The sequence below is a fragment of the Saccopteryx bilineata genome, chromosome 4, assembly GCF_036850765.1.
Source record: "Saccopteryx bilineata isolate mSacBil1 chromosome 4, mSacBil1_pri_phased_curated, whole genome shotgun sequence".
In the NCBI taxonomy this organism is placed as follows: domain Eukaryota; kingdom Metazoa; phylum Chordata; class Mammalia; order Chiroptera; family Emballonuridae; genus Saccopteryx; species Saccopteryx bilineata.
The window spans coordinates 251,179,941-251,201,868 of record NC_089493.1 but is presented as its reverse complement, the minus strand read 5'-3'; the positions used below and the strand labels follow the sequence as shown (position 1 = coordinate 251,201,868).

General features: G+C 36.5%; 1 protein-coding gene across 1 annotated transcript in view; it reads right to left on the bottom strand.

Annotated features, from left to right (window-relative positions):
- DMXL1 (Dmx like 1) overlaps window positions 1-21,928 on the bottom strand; it is a 157,501-nt gene that overhangs the window by 101,918 nt on the left and 33,655 nt on the right. Inside the window, 9 exon segments of the mRNA XM_066274147.1 lie at window positions 1,201-1,255; window positions 1,257-1,307; window positions 1,388-1,477; window positions 6,588-6,709; window positions 6,799-7,477; window positions 7,589-7,842; window positions 14,121-14,333; window positions 17,478-17,646; window positions 18,814-19,003. Of these exon segments, the coding sequence (XP_066130244.1) occupies window positions 1,201-1,255; window positions 1,257-1,307; window positions 1,388-1,477; window positions 6,588-6,709; window positions 6,799-7,477; window positions 7,589-7,842; window positions 14,121-14,333; window positions 17,478-17,646; window positions 18,814-19,003 (1,823 nt within the window).

Sequence of the window (21,928 nt, the reverse complement as noted above, 5' to 3'; positions counted from 1 at the left end):
CCATTTTTTATCATCCTTCCATCATTATATTCAGAAGTTATAAAAACACTGTGTTTTTGCACAGTTCATGAATTCTCAGGGGAAATAATAGCAGACTAAGTGAAAGCAGTGGTAAGAAACTAGACATTAGATATAAAAGTGCAGAACTCAAAGAAGTACTTCTCGGCCCTGGCCGGTTGGTAGAGCGTCGGCCTGGCGTGCAGGAGTCCTGGGTTCGATTCCCTGCCAGGGCACAAAGGAGAAGCGCCCATCTGCTTCTCCACCCCCACCCCTCCCCCTCTCCTTCCTCTCTGTCTCTCTCTTCCCCTCCTGCAGCCAAGGCTCCATTGGAGCAAAGTTTGCCCCGGGCACTGAGGATGGCTCTGTGGCCTCTGCCTCAGGCGCTAGAATGCCTGATTGCGGCAGAGTGATGCCCCAAGATGGGCAGAGCATCACCCCCTGGTGGGCATGCCCGGTGGATCCCAGTCGGGCGCATGCAGGAGTCTGTCTGACTGCCTCCCCATTTCCAACTTCGGAAAAATACCAAAAAAAAAAAAAAGTACTTCTCAAAGAAAAGGGAACATGGAAAAAAGAATAAAGAACGTACAAGAGAAGTAAAATAATACTCTGGAACAAATAAAAATGTAGTTATTAATATTACTTGAGGCTTATAACTGACTTTTAAAATAACAGTTACACACTATATAGTTGCTTTATAAGAAAAGTCATTTTTGTGTTTGGTTTGCCTCTGTAATCGAAACTGATGACCAAGGGATTGTAGCTTTATTTGCTGTTTTCCTTTATGAAAAATATACAGTTATATTGAGTGGAAGCATTTAAATAAATTTTTAAAACTTTAATTATAAAAGTATTAAGACACATAGCTTTTAAACTATAACTTGAAGTTTTAAGCTACTAGTTAAACATATAGGTGTCCACATTATCCAAATTGTTAGGGCAGGACCTCATCCATCAAAGAGCATTCATACATTAACAACAAAAACATTTCTATTAAGCTTTTATAAAACATAATTGACAAACCTCCTTCAGTTTTTCCATAGTTCCTGGTTCAGAATAAAAAGATACTGTTATTTATGATAAATAATGCCACAAACTCACTCAGGAAAAATTTTAGCTTCAAATAGATGGTATGAAACATATCAATTTCTTCCTAACATACCCTACAGAATATTTCTCATCACATAAGAATTTTGTCTTTACCTTCATCAGATAATATTCTGCCTTTTCCCATACTTTTCTTCTCAAGGTTATTTATTCAAAATGAAGTCTTCTTGAAAAACATGAAGCAGCTGGGTTTTTTGGCCTTGCTGAATGTAAATAAATAGCAACATAAGCTGACATACATGTTATTTACCTAATGCTAAGTGGCCAGAAAAATAATACTTACAAGTTTTGTAATGGGATCTAATGCGATAATGCATCCTGGCCTGGCTGTTGATTGTTGACTTATGATGTTAAACACTTCAGCAACATATTTCTGTTTGGTTTTTTTGGAAAAAAAAGAGGAGTATCTCCTTTATTAAGCAATTAAATTAAAAAATAATAACATAAAATGTCAAATTTCAGGCATAATAAATATGTTCGAGTGTGGCTAAATAAGTTCACAAGTCTCACTATAAACATTCTAGGACTTTACCTTACTAGGGAATTACGTAGAAATGAGTAAGAATTACAACTCAGCTGGTACACAGATAAACAAAAGAAATGCTTGGTGATTTTAAGGGGAAAAAAAGTATTTTATATCCATAAATGTGAAAGACTTTCATCTCACGGAACTGTTCTAAGAATCGATGCTTTTTAAGCATTAATTTTGAGATGAGAAGGACAGAGGTAAAGAAACAAGTTGATAGACTGCTTATACACGTATGCTGACTTCTTCAGCCACTTATTCCTGACTGCTACAGTCAAGGTCATATTGTTAAATTGAATCTTCATCATACTTGATCTATCAGCACCATCTGATCCTGGAGATCACTCCCTCCTCCTTGAAATAATTTTCCCCACTTGTCTTCCCTTCTACACCACACTCATTCCACTTTTAACAATGGAATGCCCCAGGGTTCAATCCTATCACTAGTTTCCAACTATATTTTCTTCCTCAGGTGATCTCCAGCTCCACAATTTTAAACTTAGATTCTGACAACTACTTATTTTATCTTCAGACCAGCCTCCCTCTAAATTCCAGACTAGCCCTACTGGATCTTAGATGTCCTACAGGCATCTCAAAATTAACATGTCTAAAGTCAGGCTCTTGAATACCCCTGCTCCTCAAAATCTGCAATTTATACAAACCTCTCATTTTAATTTACGGCAATTCTATTTTTCCTAGTGTTCAGTTACAAATCTTGAAAGGCATCCTCTTTTTCTCACACAAACCCCATATTCAGTCCAATCCTAACTATTCAATGTTCAAAATCCACCCAGATTGGATCAATTCTTATCATCTTTATAACTACTGCTTGCTACAATTCTAAATCCCTTTGACTCTCTTCTGGATTACTGTAATAGCTTCCTGATTGATCTGACTCCATTTCTGCTTCCCTTGTCTAATCTATACAGCAATCAGAGTAATCCTTTTAAAACCTAAGTGAGAACATATCACTGACATATTCTTCAATGGCTTCTATGTTATTCAGAGTAAAAGCCAAAGTTAACCATAATTGCTGATGAGGCCTCATATGGTATGGCCGGCCTAACTCTCGGACTCGTACCAGACTATTCTCTGGCTGCCTCACCTGCTCTGCTCCAGCCACATGGTCTCCTTCCTGCTCCTTTACATACCAAACATGTCCTGGACTCAGGATCTTTGCCCTGGCTGCTCTTTTTTTCCTGTAATACTCTTCCTCGAAATATCCCTATAGTTAGCTTTGTCATCTCCTTCAGGTCTTTACTCAAATGGAATCTTTGTAATGAGGCTCTCTGACCAGTACCTTACTTGGCAGCTCCTTACTGCTTTAGCTACACTGTTGCTCTCCATGGTATTTGTTAATATGATATAATTTTACCGTTTTCCCCTATACCACTTCATTAGAATATAAGCTCAGATTTTTTTATCCATTTTACACACATCTAAATTTCCAGCATTTAAAATAATTCCTGAGCCTGACTAGGTGGTGGCGCAGTAGACAGAGTGTCAGCCTCGGAGGCAGAGGACCCAGGTTCGGAACCCCCAGGTCATCAGCTTGAGTACAGGCTCATCCAGCTTGAGTGTAGGCTCACCAGCTTGAGTTCGAAGTGGCCGGCTTGAGCGTGGGATCAGAGACATGATCCTAAGGTCACTGGCTTGAAGCTCAAGGTCGTTAGCTTGAGCAAGGGGTCTCTGGCTCAGCTGGAGTCCCCCGGTCAAGGCACATATGGGAAAGCAATCAATGAACAACTAAGGTGCTGCAACTATGAATTGATGCTTCTCATATCCTTCCTGTCTGTCTGTCCCTGTCTGTCCCTTTTTCTCTCGCTAAAAAAAACACAAAAAAAACAAAAAACAAAAAACAAAAAAACCCAAAAAAGTTATACATGTGGTTTGAAAAAAAAGTTTGTTCTGCAAAACCACGCATTAAAAATAAACATAATTTAGGAATAAAACAGGACTAGAACAGACCACTGGCATCTATGCAATTATGTAACCAGGGCATTAACAAAAACATTAATTGATAGTTGAGGAGACAGCTCCAATCTTCTAAACAGAAAGCTCAGTAGTTATCTCAGGGAATATTTTAAAATACTAAAACCAAAAATGTGAAAACACTGGCTTGCTGGAGGTGCTGAAACAATGCAGATGGTGGGTACTATTAGTTTGGCACAGGAAGAAATGCAACCTATAACATAAGACAAAAGCTTTGCAATGGTGTTTAAAAGATTCCTGCTTGTACACAACCAAAATGAGAGCTTTTTTCTTTCTTGATTAAGATTAAAATTCCACTCCTGTTATTTCAGCTCCCCTTGACGAGAGAAAAATTGCAGATGAAGCAACATAACTCTCACATTATACTGCCATTAGTTCTAATTTATCTCTGAGCAAAAAGAACAGTATTACAGAAACTCATATTATAGGACACTAGACTTTCTTCCTGAATAAATGAAAGAAATGACTTCTTTTTAAAGGAACTTAGAATCACTGTAATGGTACAATGCAATTGTGAAAAAAATAAAATAACTGAAAAACATACACATGTATTATTGGGGAACAATTTTTTTTTTCCTTTTCTGCTGCATGAGGTTTTAGAACTGTTTCTATATATTTCTGCATCACTGATTCCAAATCTGAAATCCGTTTTTTGGTGCATGCTCTAGTTTTTATGCAATTTTATTTCTTTTTGTTACAGTTAATGGCATGCCATTGGTTTTTAAATTGGAGTTAAAGGGTAATGACTCTTGGATTGAACATAACCACAAGGCAAATAACGTTTTACAAACATCACTTTTACATAATTGTAGTTGTTTTTTGTAAAAGTTATTATTTGATAAAAACACCCTCTTATTTTGTTTTAAGATTGAATCATGGCTTCTTCAAGTAGGTGTAAATGAAAGAATAGTCCTGATACCTTCTGTTATATATGTGGCTGTTACATACTTCAACATCAAAGGCGCAATATTTCACATTTGTGACACGTGCATATATTGCCTATTTTCAGGTTCCCCTTGGCAATCAAGACAAGAATTGGGCTCCTCATATTGTGTGTCATAATTGTGAGGAAATGCTTCGTGACTGGACAAAAGGAAAACGCAAAGGAATGCCTTTTGGTATTCCCACGGTTTGGCGTGAACCTAAGAACCACAGCAGTGACTGTTATTTCTGTCTTTCCATACAAAGGACATTGGCAAGAAAAAACAGCATATGACCACATATCCTAATATTCCTTCAGCAATACGACCTATCCCACACTCTGAGACACTCCCGGTTCCAGTTTTCAATGGTTTTATTTCTTCTAAGGACGAAGAAAGTGAACATGGTGATCAAGTGTATTTTGATAAGATGCATGAGGAAATGGTTGTAGAATCTGAAGGGACTTCTTCTGATGCCAAGCAGTCATTAACCCCTCAGCAGTTTAGCCAACCCAAATTGAATGACTTAGTAAGAATGACATAAAAATTGTCCTCAACTTTTCAAAGTATAAGAAGCATAACTGGAACATTTGTGTGGATCTTAAAATGATAAATTTCCCGCTAGGACAACAGAGAGGTTTCACGAAGTATCCTTGCTTCCTGTGTTTGTGGGACAGCTGAGCTCAGGAGAAACACTGGACACAGAAGGAGTGGCTGAAACGTGAGGCTCTGGAAGTAGGGATGCAAAATATTGTGAATGAACCTGTAGTTAATCAAGACAGGATCATTTATCCCCCACTTCACATCAAACTTGGCTTAATGAAACAGTTATTTCAGGCTTGAAGAGAAAGTGAATGCTTTCAACATATTATTTCTGCTTTTCCTGCCTTGTCTTTCGAGAAGATAAAAGCAGGTGTATTCGATGGACCTCAAACTCAAACCCTCATACGTGACGAAGAATTTGCCAGGAAGATGAATAAGGAGGAGAAAGCAGCATGGCAGTCTTTTGTGGCAGTTACAAAGAACTTCTTTGGCAACAAAAAAGCAGAAAACTATGAACTTCTGGTACAAAGGATGCTGTTGGCTTTCTGCGACATTGGATGGAACCTGAGAGTTAATATTCACTTCCTGAACAGTCATCTTGATAAGTGTCCCGAAAATCTTGGAGCTGTTAGTGCTGGAGCATACAACGAGATTGTGTACTCAACAAGTACACAAACATAAATTTTTGCCCGAATAGAATTTAAATAAGTTTTGTACAAATTTTATGATTAAAATAAATGTTTTAATATGTTCTATTTTGAAATTGTAGACCAGGGGTAGTCAACCTTTTTATACCTACCACCCACTTTTGTATCTCTGTTAGTAGTAAAGTTTTCTAACTGCCCACCTGTTCCACAGTAATGGTGATTTATAAAGTAGGAAATTAACTTTACTTTATAAAATTTATAAAGCAGAGTTATAGCAAGTTAAAGCATATAATAATAATTACTTACCAAGTACTTTATATCGGATTTTTGCTGTTTGGCAGAATAAACCTTTATATAACAACTTACTATAGTTAAATCTATCTTTTTATTTATACTTTGGTTGCTCTGCTACCACCACCATGAAAGCTGGAACGCCCACTAGTGGGCGATAGGGACCAGGTTGATTACCACTGTTGTAGACAAATTCTGATGCAATCATATCTTTTAGTGTATTAGTGTATTTAATGTATTATATAAATTACTATATTTTCACAAACATGATGCCCAAGAAGACATTCTACTTCATTATGTTAAACTAAATGTTGAAAATTTTACAAAAAGATAAAAACCTAAAATCTTGAATTGCAAAAAACTGTAGCTTACAGAGAAAAACTAATGTCAGATTTGAGATCAGCACACTCGAATTAGGTAAGAACAAGTGTTTTTGTGGATGCAACAAAAATTTTGTTCCCCAGTGTTATACATTATGTCACAATTTTTGAACAGGCCCAATAAGTATGAATTAAGTGTCTAAAAATTATATAATATGCTTAGTTTTGAAAGCTATTTACTTACAGAAATTTCAGGATTGGAAAGCTCACATAGAAGTTTCTTGGCATCAGTAACTGCTTCATATAATCTCAGGTATTGTCCATCACTGGCTACAAAACACGCACTAGGAGAGTTGCAGTATGCACCTACAAAGCAATTACGAACAGTTAAAAGTCAACTCTTAAACAATAATGTCCAAAATTTAAATTTATTAAAACAAAATCAGAATGCTTACCTAAACAATAACTGGGTATAAGAGTGGGCAGCCATGCCACATTGGAAAATGCAGAAACATGAAGAGAATTAATCCGGGCAAGCTCTGAAACACCTCCAGAAAAAGACAATGGCCCAACTGGATCAACCCTCCAAAGAATTAGTTCACTATAAACTGCACTGGGGTCCTGAATTGCCACATCAACAGGGTTTTTCTTCTGCTGTGCCAAATCTTCAGTATTTACAGCATCATTGGGTTGTTTTTGGTTATCAAGATCTGGTGTCCTTAATGCATTATGGTGTGATGTTGTCAATAATAATGGTAATACTGAATGGCAAGCTAAATCATTAAGATGAAAGCGATGACCACAATATCTGGATTTGTGGGAAATACTGAGAACCGTAGAAAAAGCAGATTCCTCAGCAAAACTGACTAGCCACTGATTCAGAGAGCCATCAGCATGCTTTGAAATCATCATAACATTAGGGGTAAAAATACTTAATTTTAAGCTATTAGTTGATTTACTGTGGCCAGAAGAGATAAGCATTGATGCGGAACGTGTGAGGCTAGGAGGCTTTTGTTTCCCTTGCTGAATAGCCAAGTCAACATTCTTGGTACAGGCATACATCACTATGCTTTTACAGAGAGAGTTTGCATCACCTGTGGCGAAAGCTACAGGAATTCTGGAAACAAAGGACACCTAGAATTAAGAAAGTGAGCATTAGAACACATGAAATTTTATAAAGCAGTATTACAAAACTGTACCCACATTTAAAAGGAAGTAGCTCTTCAGAGATCTTAATAATAGTACCTGTACTTGACGAAACATACCAGGCTGGTATTCATCCAGCCAATCCACATGCCAAACCAGCAAAGAGCCATCTATGGGATGTATACTGAATAGCATGTCTGCATTTTGACTCCATTCAGACAGAAGTATTTCAATCTGATGATCAATGGCAGCTGATGGTAATGGTATAAAACTTGAGTTCGGTACCATTTTATCACCACTCAATTCATTCTTTTCATGATTTATTTTCAGATCATCAACACCATCATCCATTTCTATAAGCAAAAAGGTTCATGAATCAAGTAAATATAATCAAGCTATTACTATAGAGATATATCTTTAAAAATGCATTCAAGATGAAAAACATAATAGTTTTCATAAACAAGAAATGGGCTCCCCTTTAGAAATAACCTTGCTCCAGGAATATAAGGCCACTGTAGTTAATGGAGTAATCAGAAGGGCTTTAGACCTGAGTCAGTGGAGTATTGGTAGAAGGGTTATTATTAAACAGGAAAATAGGTAAACTGGTTTCTAAACCCAGATGTATACCACAATTAACTACTTAGCAGTGAGACCCACTAATTCTCTGGATATCAGTTTTGCTTATGATAAAATGAGGTAGTTGGAGCCAGTGCTATAATTGTGGGCTGAATTTTAAAAATACATTATTGAAATGTAATTTTCACTTTTTTCATAACTAAGATTTACCAAAACCCGAGTCAGCTATACCACCTATCCTCTAGGTATATGCACTTATAACTGATAGGACATTTTAAACAAATACATTTATGGCACCCAATTTTCAGATCTTCTTCAACATATAGGTAATTAAAAATAAACTGGTATAACAACTTAACAAAGGTAAATATGTATATTATGGCCTCTATTCAAATACCCTGATTCCTATTCCTGTTTAGGAATAGAGAGCTTTCTTTCTTCTTTTTTTTTTTTTTTTACAGAGACAGAGCAAGAGTCAGAGAAAGGGATAGATAGGGACAGACAGACAGGAACGGGGAGAGATGCGAAGCATCAAATCATTAGTTTTTCGTTGCGACACCTTAGTTGTTCATTGATTGCTTTCTCATATGTGCCTTGACTGTGGGGCTACAGCAGACCAAGTGACCCCTTGTTCAAGCCAGCGACCTTGGGTCCAAGCTGGTGAGCTTTGCTCAAACCAGATGAGCCCGCGCTCAAGCTGGTGACCTCAGGGTCTTGAACCTGGGTCCTCCACATCCCAGTCCGACGCTCTATCCACTGCACCACCACCTGGTCAGGCTAGAGAGACTTTCTTAAAAGAGACTCTCAAAAATGTTAGACTGTTTACCAGATTTGAAAAATTGGTCAAGACATATAAATCATTAAGAAAAAAATAACTCAACAGAAAATCAGGAAAAGAGGATGAAGAAGCAAACTATGAAAGGGCTAAAATAATTCTGTTCAGTTTGCATTCAAGAAAATGCCAAGTAAAGACCTCAATACACCACTAACGGCTCTAGATCGGTCATCCAAACAGAGAATCAATAAAGATATAGTGGCCTTAAACGAAATACTAGAACACCTGGATATGATAGACATCTATAGGACACTTCACCCCAAAGCGACAGAGTATACATTTTTCTCTAGTGTACATGGAACATTCTCAAGAATTGACCATATGTTGGGCCACAAAAACAATATCAGCAAATTTAGAAAAACTGAAATTGTACCAAGCATATTCTCTGATCATAAAGCCTTGAAACTAGAATTCAACTGCAAAAAAGAGGGGGAAAAACCCACAAAAATGTGGAAACTAAACAACATACTTCTAAAAAATGAATGGGTCAAAGAAGAAATAAGCGCAGAGATCAAAAGATATATACAGACAAATGAAAATGAAAATACGACATATCAGAATCTCTGGGATGCAGCAAAAGCAGTAATAAGAGGAAAGTTCATATCACCTCAGGCCTATATGAACAAACAAGAGAGAGCCCAAGTAAACCACTTAACTTCACACCTTAAGGAACTAGAAAAAGAAGAACAAAGACAACCCAAAACCAGCCGAAGAAAGGAGATAATAAAAATCAGAGCAGAAATAAATGAATTAGAGAATAGAAAAACTATAGAAAAAATCAATAAAACAAGGAGCTGGTTCTTTGAAAAGATCAACAAAATTGACAAACCCTTGGCAAGACTCACCAAGGAAAAAAGGCACAGGATTCAAATAAATAAAATCCAAAATGAAAGAGGAGAGATCACCACAGACATCATAGATATACAAAGAATTATTGTAGAATACTATGAAAAATTATATGCCACCAAATACAACAATCTAGAAGAAATGGATAAATTCCTAGAACAATACAACCTTCCTAGACTGAGTCATGAAGAAGCAGAAAGCCTAAACAGACCAATCAGCAGGGAGGAAATAGAAAAAACTATTAAAAACCTCCCCAAAAATAAAAGTCCAGGCCCAGACGGTTATACTAGTGAATTCTATCAAACATTCAAAGAAGACTTGGTTCCTATCTACACAAAGTCTTCCAAAAAATTGAAGAAGAAGCAATACTTCCAAACACATTTTATGAGGCCAACATAATCCTCATACCAAAACCTGGCAAGGATGGCACAAAGAAAGAAAACTACAGACCAATATCTCTAATGAATACAGATGCTAAAATACTAAACAAAATACTGGCAAACCGAATACAACAACATATTAAAAAAATAATACATCATGATCAAGTGGGATTCATCCCAGAATCTCTAGGATGGTTCAACATACATAAAACGGTTAACGTAATACACCATATCAACAAAACAAAGAACAAAAACCACATGATCTATCAATAAATGCAGAAAAGGCTTTTGATAAAATACAACACAATTTTATGTTTAAGACTCTCAACAAAATGGGTATAGAAGGAAAATATCTCAACATGATAAAGGCCATATATGATAAACCATCAGCCAACATCATATTAAATGACATAAAACTGAGGACTTTCCACCTTAAATCAGGAACAAGACAGGGTTGTCCACTCTCTCCACTCTTATTTAACGTGGTGCTAGAAGTTCTGGCCAGAGCAATCAGACAAGACAAAGAAATAAAAGGCATCCATATCGGAAAAGAAGAAGTAAAGATATCACTTTTTGCTGATGATATGATCCTATACATCGAAAACCCGAAAGACTCCACAAAAAGATTATTAGAAACAATAAACCAATACAGTAAGGTCGCAGGATACAAAATTAACATACAAAAGTCCATAGCCTTTCTATATGCCAACAATGAAATATTAGAAAACGAACTCAAAAAAATAATCCCCTTCACGATTGCAACAAAAAAAATAAAATACCTAGGAATAAACATAACAAAGAATGTAAAGGACCTATATAACGAAAACTACAAGGCATTATTAAGAGAAATAGAAAAAGACACAATGAGATGGAAAAATATTCCTTGTTCTTGGATAGGAAGAATAAATATAATTAAAATGGCCATATTACCCAAAGCAATATATAAATTTAATGCAATTCCCATCAAAATTCCTATGACATTTTTTAAAGAAATGGAACAGAAAATCATCAGATTTATATGGAACTATAAAAAACCCCGAATAGCCAAAGCAATCCTAAGGAAAAAGAATGAAGCTGGGGGCATTACAATACCTGACTTTAAACTATATTATAGAGCCACGATAATCAAAACAGCATGGTATTGGCAGAAAAATAGACACTCAGACCAATGGAACAGAATAGAAAGCCCAGAAATAAAACCACATATATATGGTCAAATAATCTTTGACAAAGGGGCCAACAACACACAATGGAGAAAAGAAAGCCTCTTCAACAAATGGTGTTGGGAAAACTGGAAAGCCACATGCAAAAGAATGAAACTCGACTACAACCTGTCCCCGTGTACTAAAATTAATTCAAAATGGATCAAAGACCTAAATATAAGACCTGAAACAATAAAGTACATAGAAGAAGACATAGGTACTAAACTCATGGCCCTGGGTTTTAAAGAACATTTTATGAACTTGACTCCAATGGCAAGAGAAGTGAAGGCAAAGATAAATGAATGGGACTACATCAGAATAAAAAGTTTTTGCTCAGCAAGAGAAACTGATATCAAAATAAACAGACAGCCAACTAAATGGGAAATGATATTTTCAAACAACAGCTTAGATAAGGGCCTAATATCCAAAATTTACAAAGAACTCATAAAACTCAACAACAAACAAAAAAACAATCCAATAAAAAAATGGGAAGAGGACATGAACAGACACTTCTCCCAGGAAGAAATACAAATGGCCAACAGATATATGAAAAGATGCTCAGCTTCATTAGTTATTAGAGAAATGCAAATCAAAACGGCAATGAGATACCACCTCACCCCTGTTAGATTAGCTATTATCAACAAGACAGGTAATAGCAAATGTTGGAGAGGCTGCGGAGAAAAGGGAACTCTCATCCACTGTTGGTGGGACTGTAAAGTAGTACAACCATTATGGAGGAAAGTATGGTGGTTCCTCAAAAAACTGCAAATAGAACTACCTTATGACCCAGCAATCCCTCTACTGGGTATATACCCCAAAACCTCAGAAACATTGATATGTAAAGACACATGTAGCCCCATGTTCATTGCAGCACTGTTCACAGTGGCCAAGACATGGAAACAACCAAAAAGCCCTTCAATTGAAGACTAGATAAAGAAGATGTGGCACATATACACTATGGAATACTACTCAGCCATAAGAAATGATGACATCAGATCATTTACAGCAAAATAGTGGGATCTTGATAACATTATACGGAGTGAAATAAGTAAATCAGAAAAAAACAAGAACTACATGATTCCATACATTGGTGGAACATAAAAACGAGACTAAGAGACATGGACAAGAGTGTGGTGGTTACCAGGGGTGGGGGGAGGGAGGACATAGGAGGGAGGGAGGGAGAGAGTTAGGGGGAGGGGGAGGGGCACAGAGAACTAGATAGAGGGTGACGGAGGACAATCTGACTATGGGCGAGGGGTATGCAACATAATTTAATAACAAGATAACCTAGACATGTTTTCTTTGAATATATGTACCCTGATTTTTTAATGTCATCCCATTAACATTAATAAAAATTTATTAAAAAAAAAAAAAAGAAACTGGAAAAAAAGAAAAAAGAAAATGCCAAGTAAAACAAGATGGCATTTTCCTCATATTGGCTGGCAAAAACTAACATAGTATAGTATAATAGCAAGGACGTGAAGAAAAGATATTTGAATGTACGTGGAGGAAGTATAAACTGGTAAACATTTCTGGAGGTCAATTTGGCAGAAGTTACTATGCTGTACCTCTGAAATTAATCTGAAAATAAGATTTAAAAAGTTAAATTAAAAAAATATAACAGAGCCTGCCCAGTGGTGGCACAGTGGATAAAACATCAACCTGGGGCTCTGAGATCTCAGGTTCAAAACACTAAGGTTGCTGGCTTGAGTATATTTTCATCCACTTTGAGAGCAGGGTTGCCAGCTTAAGTGCGGGGTTGCTGGCTTGAACATGGAATCATAGACATGACCCGATGATTGCTGGCTTGAGCTCAAAGGTAGCTGGCTTGAAGCCCAGGGTCACTGGCTTGAGCAAGGGGTCACTGGCTCAGCTGGAGCCCAAGAGTAAAGGCATGTACAAGAAGCAATCAATAAACAAGTAAAGTGCTGCAACTACAAGCTGATGCCTCTCATCTCTTTCCCTTCCTGTCTGTCCATCTGTCTCTTTCTTGAAAAAGTAAAAATAAAATAAAAAAGAAAGAAAAAAACATATATGGCAGAAATTATTGAAACTTATTGAAATTTAAAATGTTTATACCTGGCAATTCCATACTTAGGAATTATGCTATACAAATTTAACATAATGATGAAAAGATGTGTCATTGTACCATTATCAATACAGTGAAAAACAATTTAAATCAATTTAAATACCATCAATAGAGAAATGCCATAGTTTGGGGATCCCTGCCCTAAATTATTAAATGAGCTAGTCCACGTTTGTATTAATGCAATGGCAATTTTGAAGTTTATTTCTGAAAGTGGCTAGTGTTTCCCTAATATAAAAATGTTTGCTGCCCTGGCTGGTTGGCTCAGTGGTAGAGCGTCAGCCTGGTGTGCGGGGGACCCGGGTTCTATTCCCGGCCAGGGCAGATAGGAGAAGCGCCCATTTGCTTCTCCACCCCCACCCCCCCTCCTTCCTCTCTGTCTCTCTCTTCCCCTCCCGCAGCCAAGGCTCCATTGGAGCAACGATGGCCCGGGCCTGGGCGCTGGGGATGGCTCCTTAGCCTCTGCCCCAGGCGCTGGAGTGGCTCTGGTCGCGGCAGAGCGATGCCCCGGAGGGGCAGAGCATCACCCCCTGGTGGGCAGAGCATCGCCCCTGGTGGGCGTGCTGGGTGGATGGATCCCGGTCAGGCACATGCGGGAGTCTGTCTGTGTTTCCCCGTTTCCAGCTTCAGAAAAATACAAAAAAAAAAAAAAAAAGTTTGCTATTTTGAACAAAATTTACATTTTTTATCCTTCATAAAGCTTTACCTTCATCAGATTTTACATCTGCCTGATTCAAGTCTTCTACACTGGCCTCAGAAGATGGCTGTTCAAAACTCTTTCTAAGTTGCTGTAAAAAGACTTCCATGGACAAAGTAAAATGTAACTCTTTATTGTTTAGCCAGTGTACCACAAAAGGTCCACTCTTCTCTTCATGTTCACTTAGAGTTAGAGATGTAATAGAAGGAAGAAGTGGAATGTCTGTAAAGAAAAACAAAAACACAATTAAAATTTCTAACACAACATCCAGGTCTCATTTTTTATTGACTGTTCCATTTATCTTTAAACCTCTGCAATACATTTTATTTAATCTATAAATAAGACTCTCAATATAAAGTCTGCCACACTTATTATTGATAACAGACTTAAATGGTAAATCTAACATACCTATTATAAAAGAGATAAAATTATATCTTCTAGGTCATGTATAATAATTTATTTTTATATTCATATATTTTCCTTAATTCTAAAAAATTCTCATTGAGAAACATTTTAATAAGTCTTAATTTATATATACACTGTGTTAAGAAACATATTTTAACCTGATCTACCAAGCAAAACCCATCATTATGACATCAAAGGAACCAGTGATTTAACTGCACAACAACTTTCCTTCTTACTTAACAGACTGAAATTTCAACTTTTTTAATGACCCCGCCCATCAATACAACTCTAAGACACTGCTTATTTATTAGCATCAAGATCGATGTTGGAAAGTGAAAAATTGATGTTCCCTTCTTATATTCAAGAAAGGCATTCAAGAAGAACCAAATCAGCTATAAAAATATTGTCCCCTGGTATTACTTTCGATATAATTGCTAAATTAAACATTTTGAAGTACAAATTCAAAGTAAGTTATGACAATCCCTAATTAATAAAGGTGAAGAAGAAAATTTGTCTATCATATTAAATTACAACTAAGTGTAGCTCATGCTGATATCTGCTGAAGAGTAAAGGCTGAAATAGATTCAGAGAATGTAGTCTAATTCTATGCTTCATGAGAGCAAGGATCCCATGTTTTTATCACCCTTCTTTCTCCACTTCCTGTCACTATCTTCAGTCCCTATACTGGCACAGACTAAACATTCAATAAAAGCAGTGAGGGACTTAACTGCCCATTCCATTGTTTCTAGGGATAAACACTAATGCAGGGATTAAGACAGTGGCCTGCAAGAATCCTAATCGGTAGAGTTTTCTGATTTTTGATTTATAATCAACCCAAAAAAAATCAGGAATGCCTCTGGTAGATGACAGACTTAGTTGTTAAGATATACAAGGAGGGACTAATGCTGGCTTTTAGCAGAAGCATTCCGGTTTTAAAAACAAAACAAAACAAAAAACACATTTCCTTGTCCTGACCTCACTTAAAGAATTTGATTTAAGTCATTTTTTTATGAGGAACGTTCATGGAAAGGATATCAAAAACAGAACTAAGAGAATAGGCTCTTACAAGCTCCTCTCCTGTTTCTATTTGGCAAATAAATAAGGCCAAACCTGAGAGAGGGGTTTTAAATAAGAAATAGAGCATCCAGAAAGGTCATTACAAAAGATCTATAATTTCAGGAAAAAATTTTGTCTGTCTACCTGCTAATAATATTTTGCTTTGATTTGCTCTGTCTGTAGGGATTTTCCTTAGGGACCTACAATCTAAGAAACATTTTAGACCTTTCCTTATTGAAAGGAAGTCAAAGAGATGCTCCACTGGAAGTAAGGTCCTTAGCCTTATCCAAGTGAGAATTCAAGCTTTCTATAATCTAAAAATATTGTCTTTTACTCGGAGAGACTCAAAATTATTCCACAAATCTTAAAGTTACCTCTGGGTATTATAAACTTTGTCAGTGTGTGTGTGTGTTTGTGTGTATATAGATAAATTTTTTCCACTGGTCTTTATTTTTAAATTATTTTTACATTGAAATTATTGCAGTGACACTGGTTAACAAAACTATATAGGTTTCAGGTGCAACACATCTTATGTACACCGTATTGTCAATGTATATATTTTGATAAAAGTAATGATTTTTTCCAAGCCTGTATACCTTTTAAACAAAAATAATAACACTCCCCTTTACAGTTTCTTGGCTCGTGAATTCTTTTAGAGCTGGGACTGTTGTCAACCAAATAAAAGAGAATCATCAAATACTCTTTATTCCTACCACAAGTATCTCTACACTTTAATTTATCAAAGCACTTGTCACTTTTATTCAAATAACTAATGGATCATATTTATCACTGTTTCTTTGAAGAATGCAATATAGCAAATCCAGTGTGCTATAGGAAAATAGGTGATGTTAAATTTATGCTTAAGAATATCCCAAATACATAAAAACTTCAGATTAATGCTTATCTTCTGGGGAGAAGAACTAGGGTGCGAGAAAGATGAAAAAGGCTTTTACTATTCATTTTCTATACAGATGGCATTAATGATAGGCAAATACTGTTTTAATTTTTTCCCAGTAATATTCTATGGTTCTACTTTAAATGTACCAGCTGTGATCAGTTGGGGCTTATTTATTTATTTTATTTATTTATTCATTCATTTTAGAGAGGAGAGTGAGGAGAGAGAGAGAGAGAGAGAGAGAGAGAAAGGGTGGAGGAGTAGGAAGCATAAACTCCCATATGTGCCTTGACCAGACAAGTGCAGGGTTTTGAACCGGCAACCTCAGCATTCCAGATCACGCTGGAAATGGGGAGGCAGTCAGACAGACACCCGCATGCGCCCGACCGGGATCCACTCGGCATGCCCACCAGGGGGCGATGCTCTGCCCATCAGGGGGCATTGCTCTGTTGCGACCAGAGCCATTCTAGCGCCTGAGGCAGAGGCTATAGAGCCGTCCTCAGCACTCAGGCCAAGTTTGCTCCCATGAAGCCTTGGCTGTGGGAGGGAAAGAGAGAAATAGAAGAAAGGAGAGGGGGAAGGGTGAAAAAGCAGATGGGCGCTTCTCCTGTGTGCCCTGACTAGGAATGGAACCGGGGACTTCCACACGCTGGGCCAATGCTCTACCGCTGAGCCAACCAGCCAGGGTTCTACCACATTGGTTTTAACAACTACACAATAATTATAAAATCCTATTCTGTGATAAGTATTAACTCTAATCTCAACTTTTGAATAAATTAATAAAGTATCTCAATGGCTTATCAAGATCTTAAATCACAAACCATATATAGCCTTAAGGAACAAAGAAATAAACAAAAGTCTCATTTTGTGTAGCTAGTGAGTTGGCTATAATGAAAAATTAACAAAGAAAGTCACCTCCAATTTTTTTACCTATTTAAAACTAAAAAAATAACTTATTAACAATTCAATCTACTCAATTCCAAAAACCTTTTTTGAACAGTGCTCATTACCCGTGGCAGGGTTGATGCTGGCTGCGATATGAAAGTGGCAAAGTGCATTAGCATGCAGCGGAGCGTTCCTGTGGACGTGATGTGGGTCCTGCTGATGCGGCAGGTATCCGGTGTGTGCTACAAAGGCCAGAGATCTACTCCGACCTCGACGGAAATGTCTCAGATTGACCTGTGTGAATAACAAAGTAAAACTAATGCCTATACTGTCATAAGGACATATGCATAAGCTATACAATATTGTTAGACATTACAGATATTCTATTTCAGACGAGTTTATATGTACAAATAGCTTTCAGTAGTTTTGTATAGCAAATTTGAAACCTAAAGAAGCTTAGAACTTAAACTGACCAACTCTGAAATACTGCACATTACAATTTTACTTGGTTTTATTTCCTGATAATTAATTTTCTGAACTTAAAGGTTTGGTTTTACAATAATGTGTCTGTGGACAATGACATCTCTATGTATACTGTTTTCTTTGTATCCATGGCTTACTCCCTATGACCACAAAGCACTGGATAATATACCATAATAAATTAGGGTGGTATTTCATAATTTGCAAAGCATTTTCAGATAATCTCATTTGATCCACTGCATAAGGGTCCAGGCAGACATCGCAAATATTGTTATTCTCATTCTTCAGATAAAATAGTTTATACAGAATTCAAGGTCTAAAAGTAGACAGATTCCTAACTATTGAGTCTCCAAGTATTATATATTTAATAATATTCTGAGTCATTAGAACACTATTGTAATTCAAAAGTTGTTCCATAATCATAGCATTCAAAGATAAATCATTTTTAGATCACTTCCTGTTTTTAGTGTTAATAAAAAGAATCTGCATTACTAGTCTATGTTCAATTAGTACAAACATCAAAAATTGACTTTTACTTTCTACACTACTTAGTAAAATAAATACTTCCAGTTTTGAGAGGTTCTAAAGATAATCGTAGAATAGAATCTAACAAAACTACTCTAATCATTCCTGTAATTAAGACAGGAAAAAATACCCCAAATTCTAAAGAAAATAAATAATTTTGAAGTCACACCTTTGCGCCCTCAGACTTTGTTATTTTAGCTAAGTGTAAGCATCCTTTTCTTATAATCAGTTAAACTAAGACTAACTTCATAATTATAATGGTTGTTTACTGTAAACAAAATCCTTAAGGACATGTTTTAAACAAAATAAAACTGAAAATTTTCTGAGATTTTCCTAAGATATTTTTTTATAACTATCCATATGACTGAATATTATGACCAATATTACAAAAAAGGCAATTCCATGTACAAAATGCTTTAAAATTTGTAGGAAATAAGATCTAGCGAGAACACTCACATCTAAAGTATTTTGAACTCGTTCTTTACTGGAAGAGTTTCTCTCCAAGTTATTTGTTAAATTAATTGGTTCGGTCCAATGGTTGATGTCACCTCCATGTAGTAAACAATCATTTGGTAAAAATGTCTCTACCCAAAGACGACACACATTATCTTTGCAGCAGGTCAACAGTACATTACATACAGAAGCCCTAAGAATAAAAATATTTTAGAGGCAAAAATATAAATTCACATAGTATCACATTCTACAATGTTTCTATTATAATGCACACACACAGCTAAAGTACCAATGAAGAAAATATCAATGCACATGTATGCAATATTTTTAGTCAAAATTACAACTGAGTGGGTATTTGATTTTATCGCAACAAATGCTTGCTAACCTATTTCTTTTCTGCCTAGAATTTGGTAATTCTTTTTTCAATAATCTAAGATTCTCCTTATTGCTAAAGAATAAAGACTGAAATCGTGCCATAATCCCTCTTAAAAAGAAAAACACCCAATTACATCTATTAAAATTTTAAAATTTTCTGATCTATTCAGTGAATGGTTATTTGAAATACTTCATAATGATTCATTTTTACTTCCTGTACAGGCACATGCACATTGGTGATTAACAGGCTACATTAACTAGTACACTTATTCTCTCCTTGCCTAACATACATGCTGAAAGCAGTCAAGTGTAAGAACAGAAAATTAATGATGAAAGACGTACAGCCACCTCCTCCCTGAATCATTCCTGATTGTCAGTGAATTTACTGTCTTGCCACCCCACAAAATAAAAGCAAAACTAACTGCACATATATTAGTAAGCATTTGATGCTTATGGAAGCATCAAAATATAAGGTTGAAACCCCATCAACAAAAACTACCTCCTATTGGGACACTCTGAAACTTTAGAAAAAAAGAGTCCCAAAATCCTGTAATAGACACTCTTTCAAACATATTTGTTTAAAAACAATCAGTAGAAGACTTCTATCAAGTAACTCAGTACGTTAAACTAAATAAAAAGAAATAAAATATTCTGTAGCAGTCGCTTTGTTAAATATGTCTACCTGATCATGAAAGAACCATAGCAAAGGGGAAGAAAAGGGAGACAGCATGTTTTGTCTTGGTTGCTCTTCCCTTCAGCTTTCCTCCTCTGTTCTCTCATCTGTCTCCTTCCTGCCCTCTTCCTTCCCTTCTCTGTCTACTCTTCTTTCTCCCTTGCCACCCACTCCCTGGGCTTCTCCCCTTCAATTCTCAGCTTCTCCTCTCCAGACTAACCTTCCTTGCTATCTCTCTGCCCTCTTTCCCTTTACCTCTGCCCGCTTCCTACTCCTTCCTTCCTTTTCGAACTATTTCTTCTTTCCCCCTCCTCCTTCCTCTTCCTCCTCCTTCATTTTTTTCTCCCTCTTTTTTTTCCCTCTAGTCCCCTATGCCCTTCTTCTATCCCCCTTCCTTCTCTGTTTCTCTATAATACATTCACACACAGGCAGTGGCAATGAGATCAAGAGTAAACAAACAGAAACAGAAGAAAATATATCAAAAGGAAATATGGAAAGTTCACGGTTCATAGTGCCAATCGGTAGTGCCAACTGGCAGAATGGAAAGGCTTACCAAGGAAAAGCAGAATGTAGGAGACTAAAGGGCTAAATAGACAGCAGTCAGAAAAGGCATAAGAACTTAGGCAAGGGCAGCAAATTAAGCAAGAAAGGTACACAACTCAGAAGCAAGAAGAGGGCTTTGACCCTGAATGGGTGACCCCATGTGATTTTCCTCACCTTACAGGATAGCTAACCTTACAGACAGTCAGTGTAAACAGTTGGAAGTATAATATATAGGCAGAGCATGTAAGAAACACTCTGATCTGTTTGAGGCATTTCTCTGGCAAAATCCTCCTTCCTTACTTTTTCATTAGGATATCTAATGCTTTCTTCAATGGCATATCATACTCAGGTATAGCCAAAAAATAAAATAAATAAAAAGGTGTAACCTTATAGAAGGCAACCATGTTATGGGTGTATCACCCCTCCTATTTTGATGTAACAACAGGATAACAGTTTGAAACTAGTTATCTGCACTAATTTTTGGACGTTTCTAGAGGATATAATCAAATCTCCCAATCTGTCCTACATTTACCAATTTTTTAATTAGTAAAGAAGTATATGCTTATGACAAACACCTCCCCATTATTCTCTCAAGCCAGCAGTCCCTTGCATACTATTACCATTTGGTTGAGTATCTTAATTTTATGTGAAAAACAAACTTCCCATATTGCCCAGAGAAGATGCCATATCTTTGATGGGATGTCTCTCATTCTCATAAGAAAGTAACAAAAATGAAAATGAGAGAGCTCAGGGAGATTAGCTGGTCTTAAATGACATAGATCCAAAAGTAAATTTCTGGAGACCTCTAAAAGATGCCATAACTAACAAAAAATTATAATTATGTATCACAGCTCCCTATGATGCAAAATTTAGTTGTTAAGAGCTCTTGGGGCCTTTTTGCCAACACTGAGTGAACTAGGTTAGGAGCAGACCTGACTTCTCCTAAAAGATACAGTATTTTTAAGCCTCTTTTTTTAGAAGGCTAGTAGCCTAAACATCAGTGAATGAAAACGATTGGACATATTAGAAGAAATTAACCTGTGAATGATGTAATCTTTTAAAAGATACTTCTAAAAGGCTCACAGTTCATGATGATAGCTATTTTTACTGGGATGATTTACAACTTTTAAAGGAAGAGTTAACATATGCCACAGCTCAGTCTATTCTAAACACATTTTTACATGTGTGGGCAATGATCTTAGAGTTACTAAGCAATAGTTCTCAAAGTAAAGCTGGGATGAGGGGCTTTTGCTAACAATATAGGTTGTGTACAGCACTCTTCTTTAGCCCAAAGACTGACACATCCTCCTAACAACACAAGCATTACTGTTTCCAGAGTATACTACTCATATTCTTTCCTATAATGGGGAGCTGGGGTAAGAATAATAACTGTCACACCAGAAAGTAGCTCAAAAGCTAGGTAAAACAATAACGGATACATGTTATTATACATTTGTCCGCAGAATGCACAACATCAAGAGCGAACTGTAATGTAAACTATGGAATTTAGGTGATAATACTGTGTTG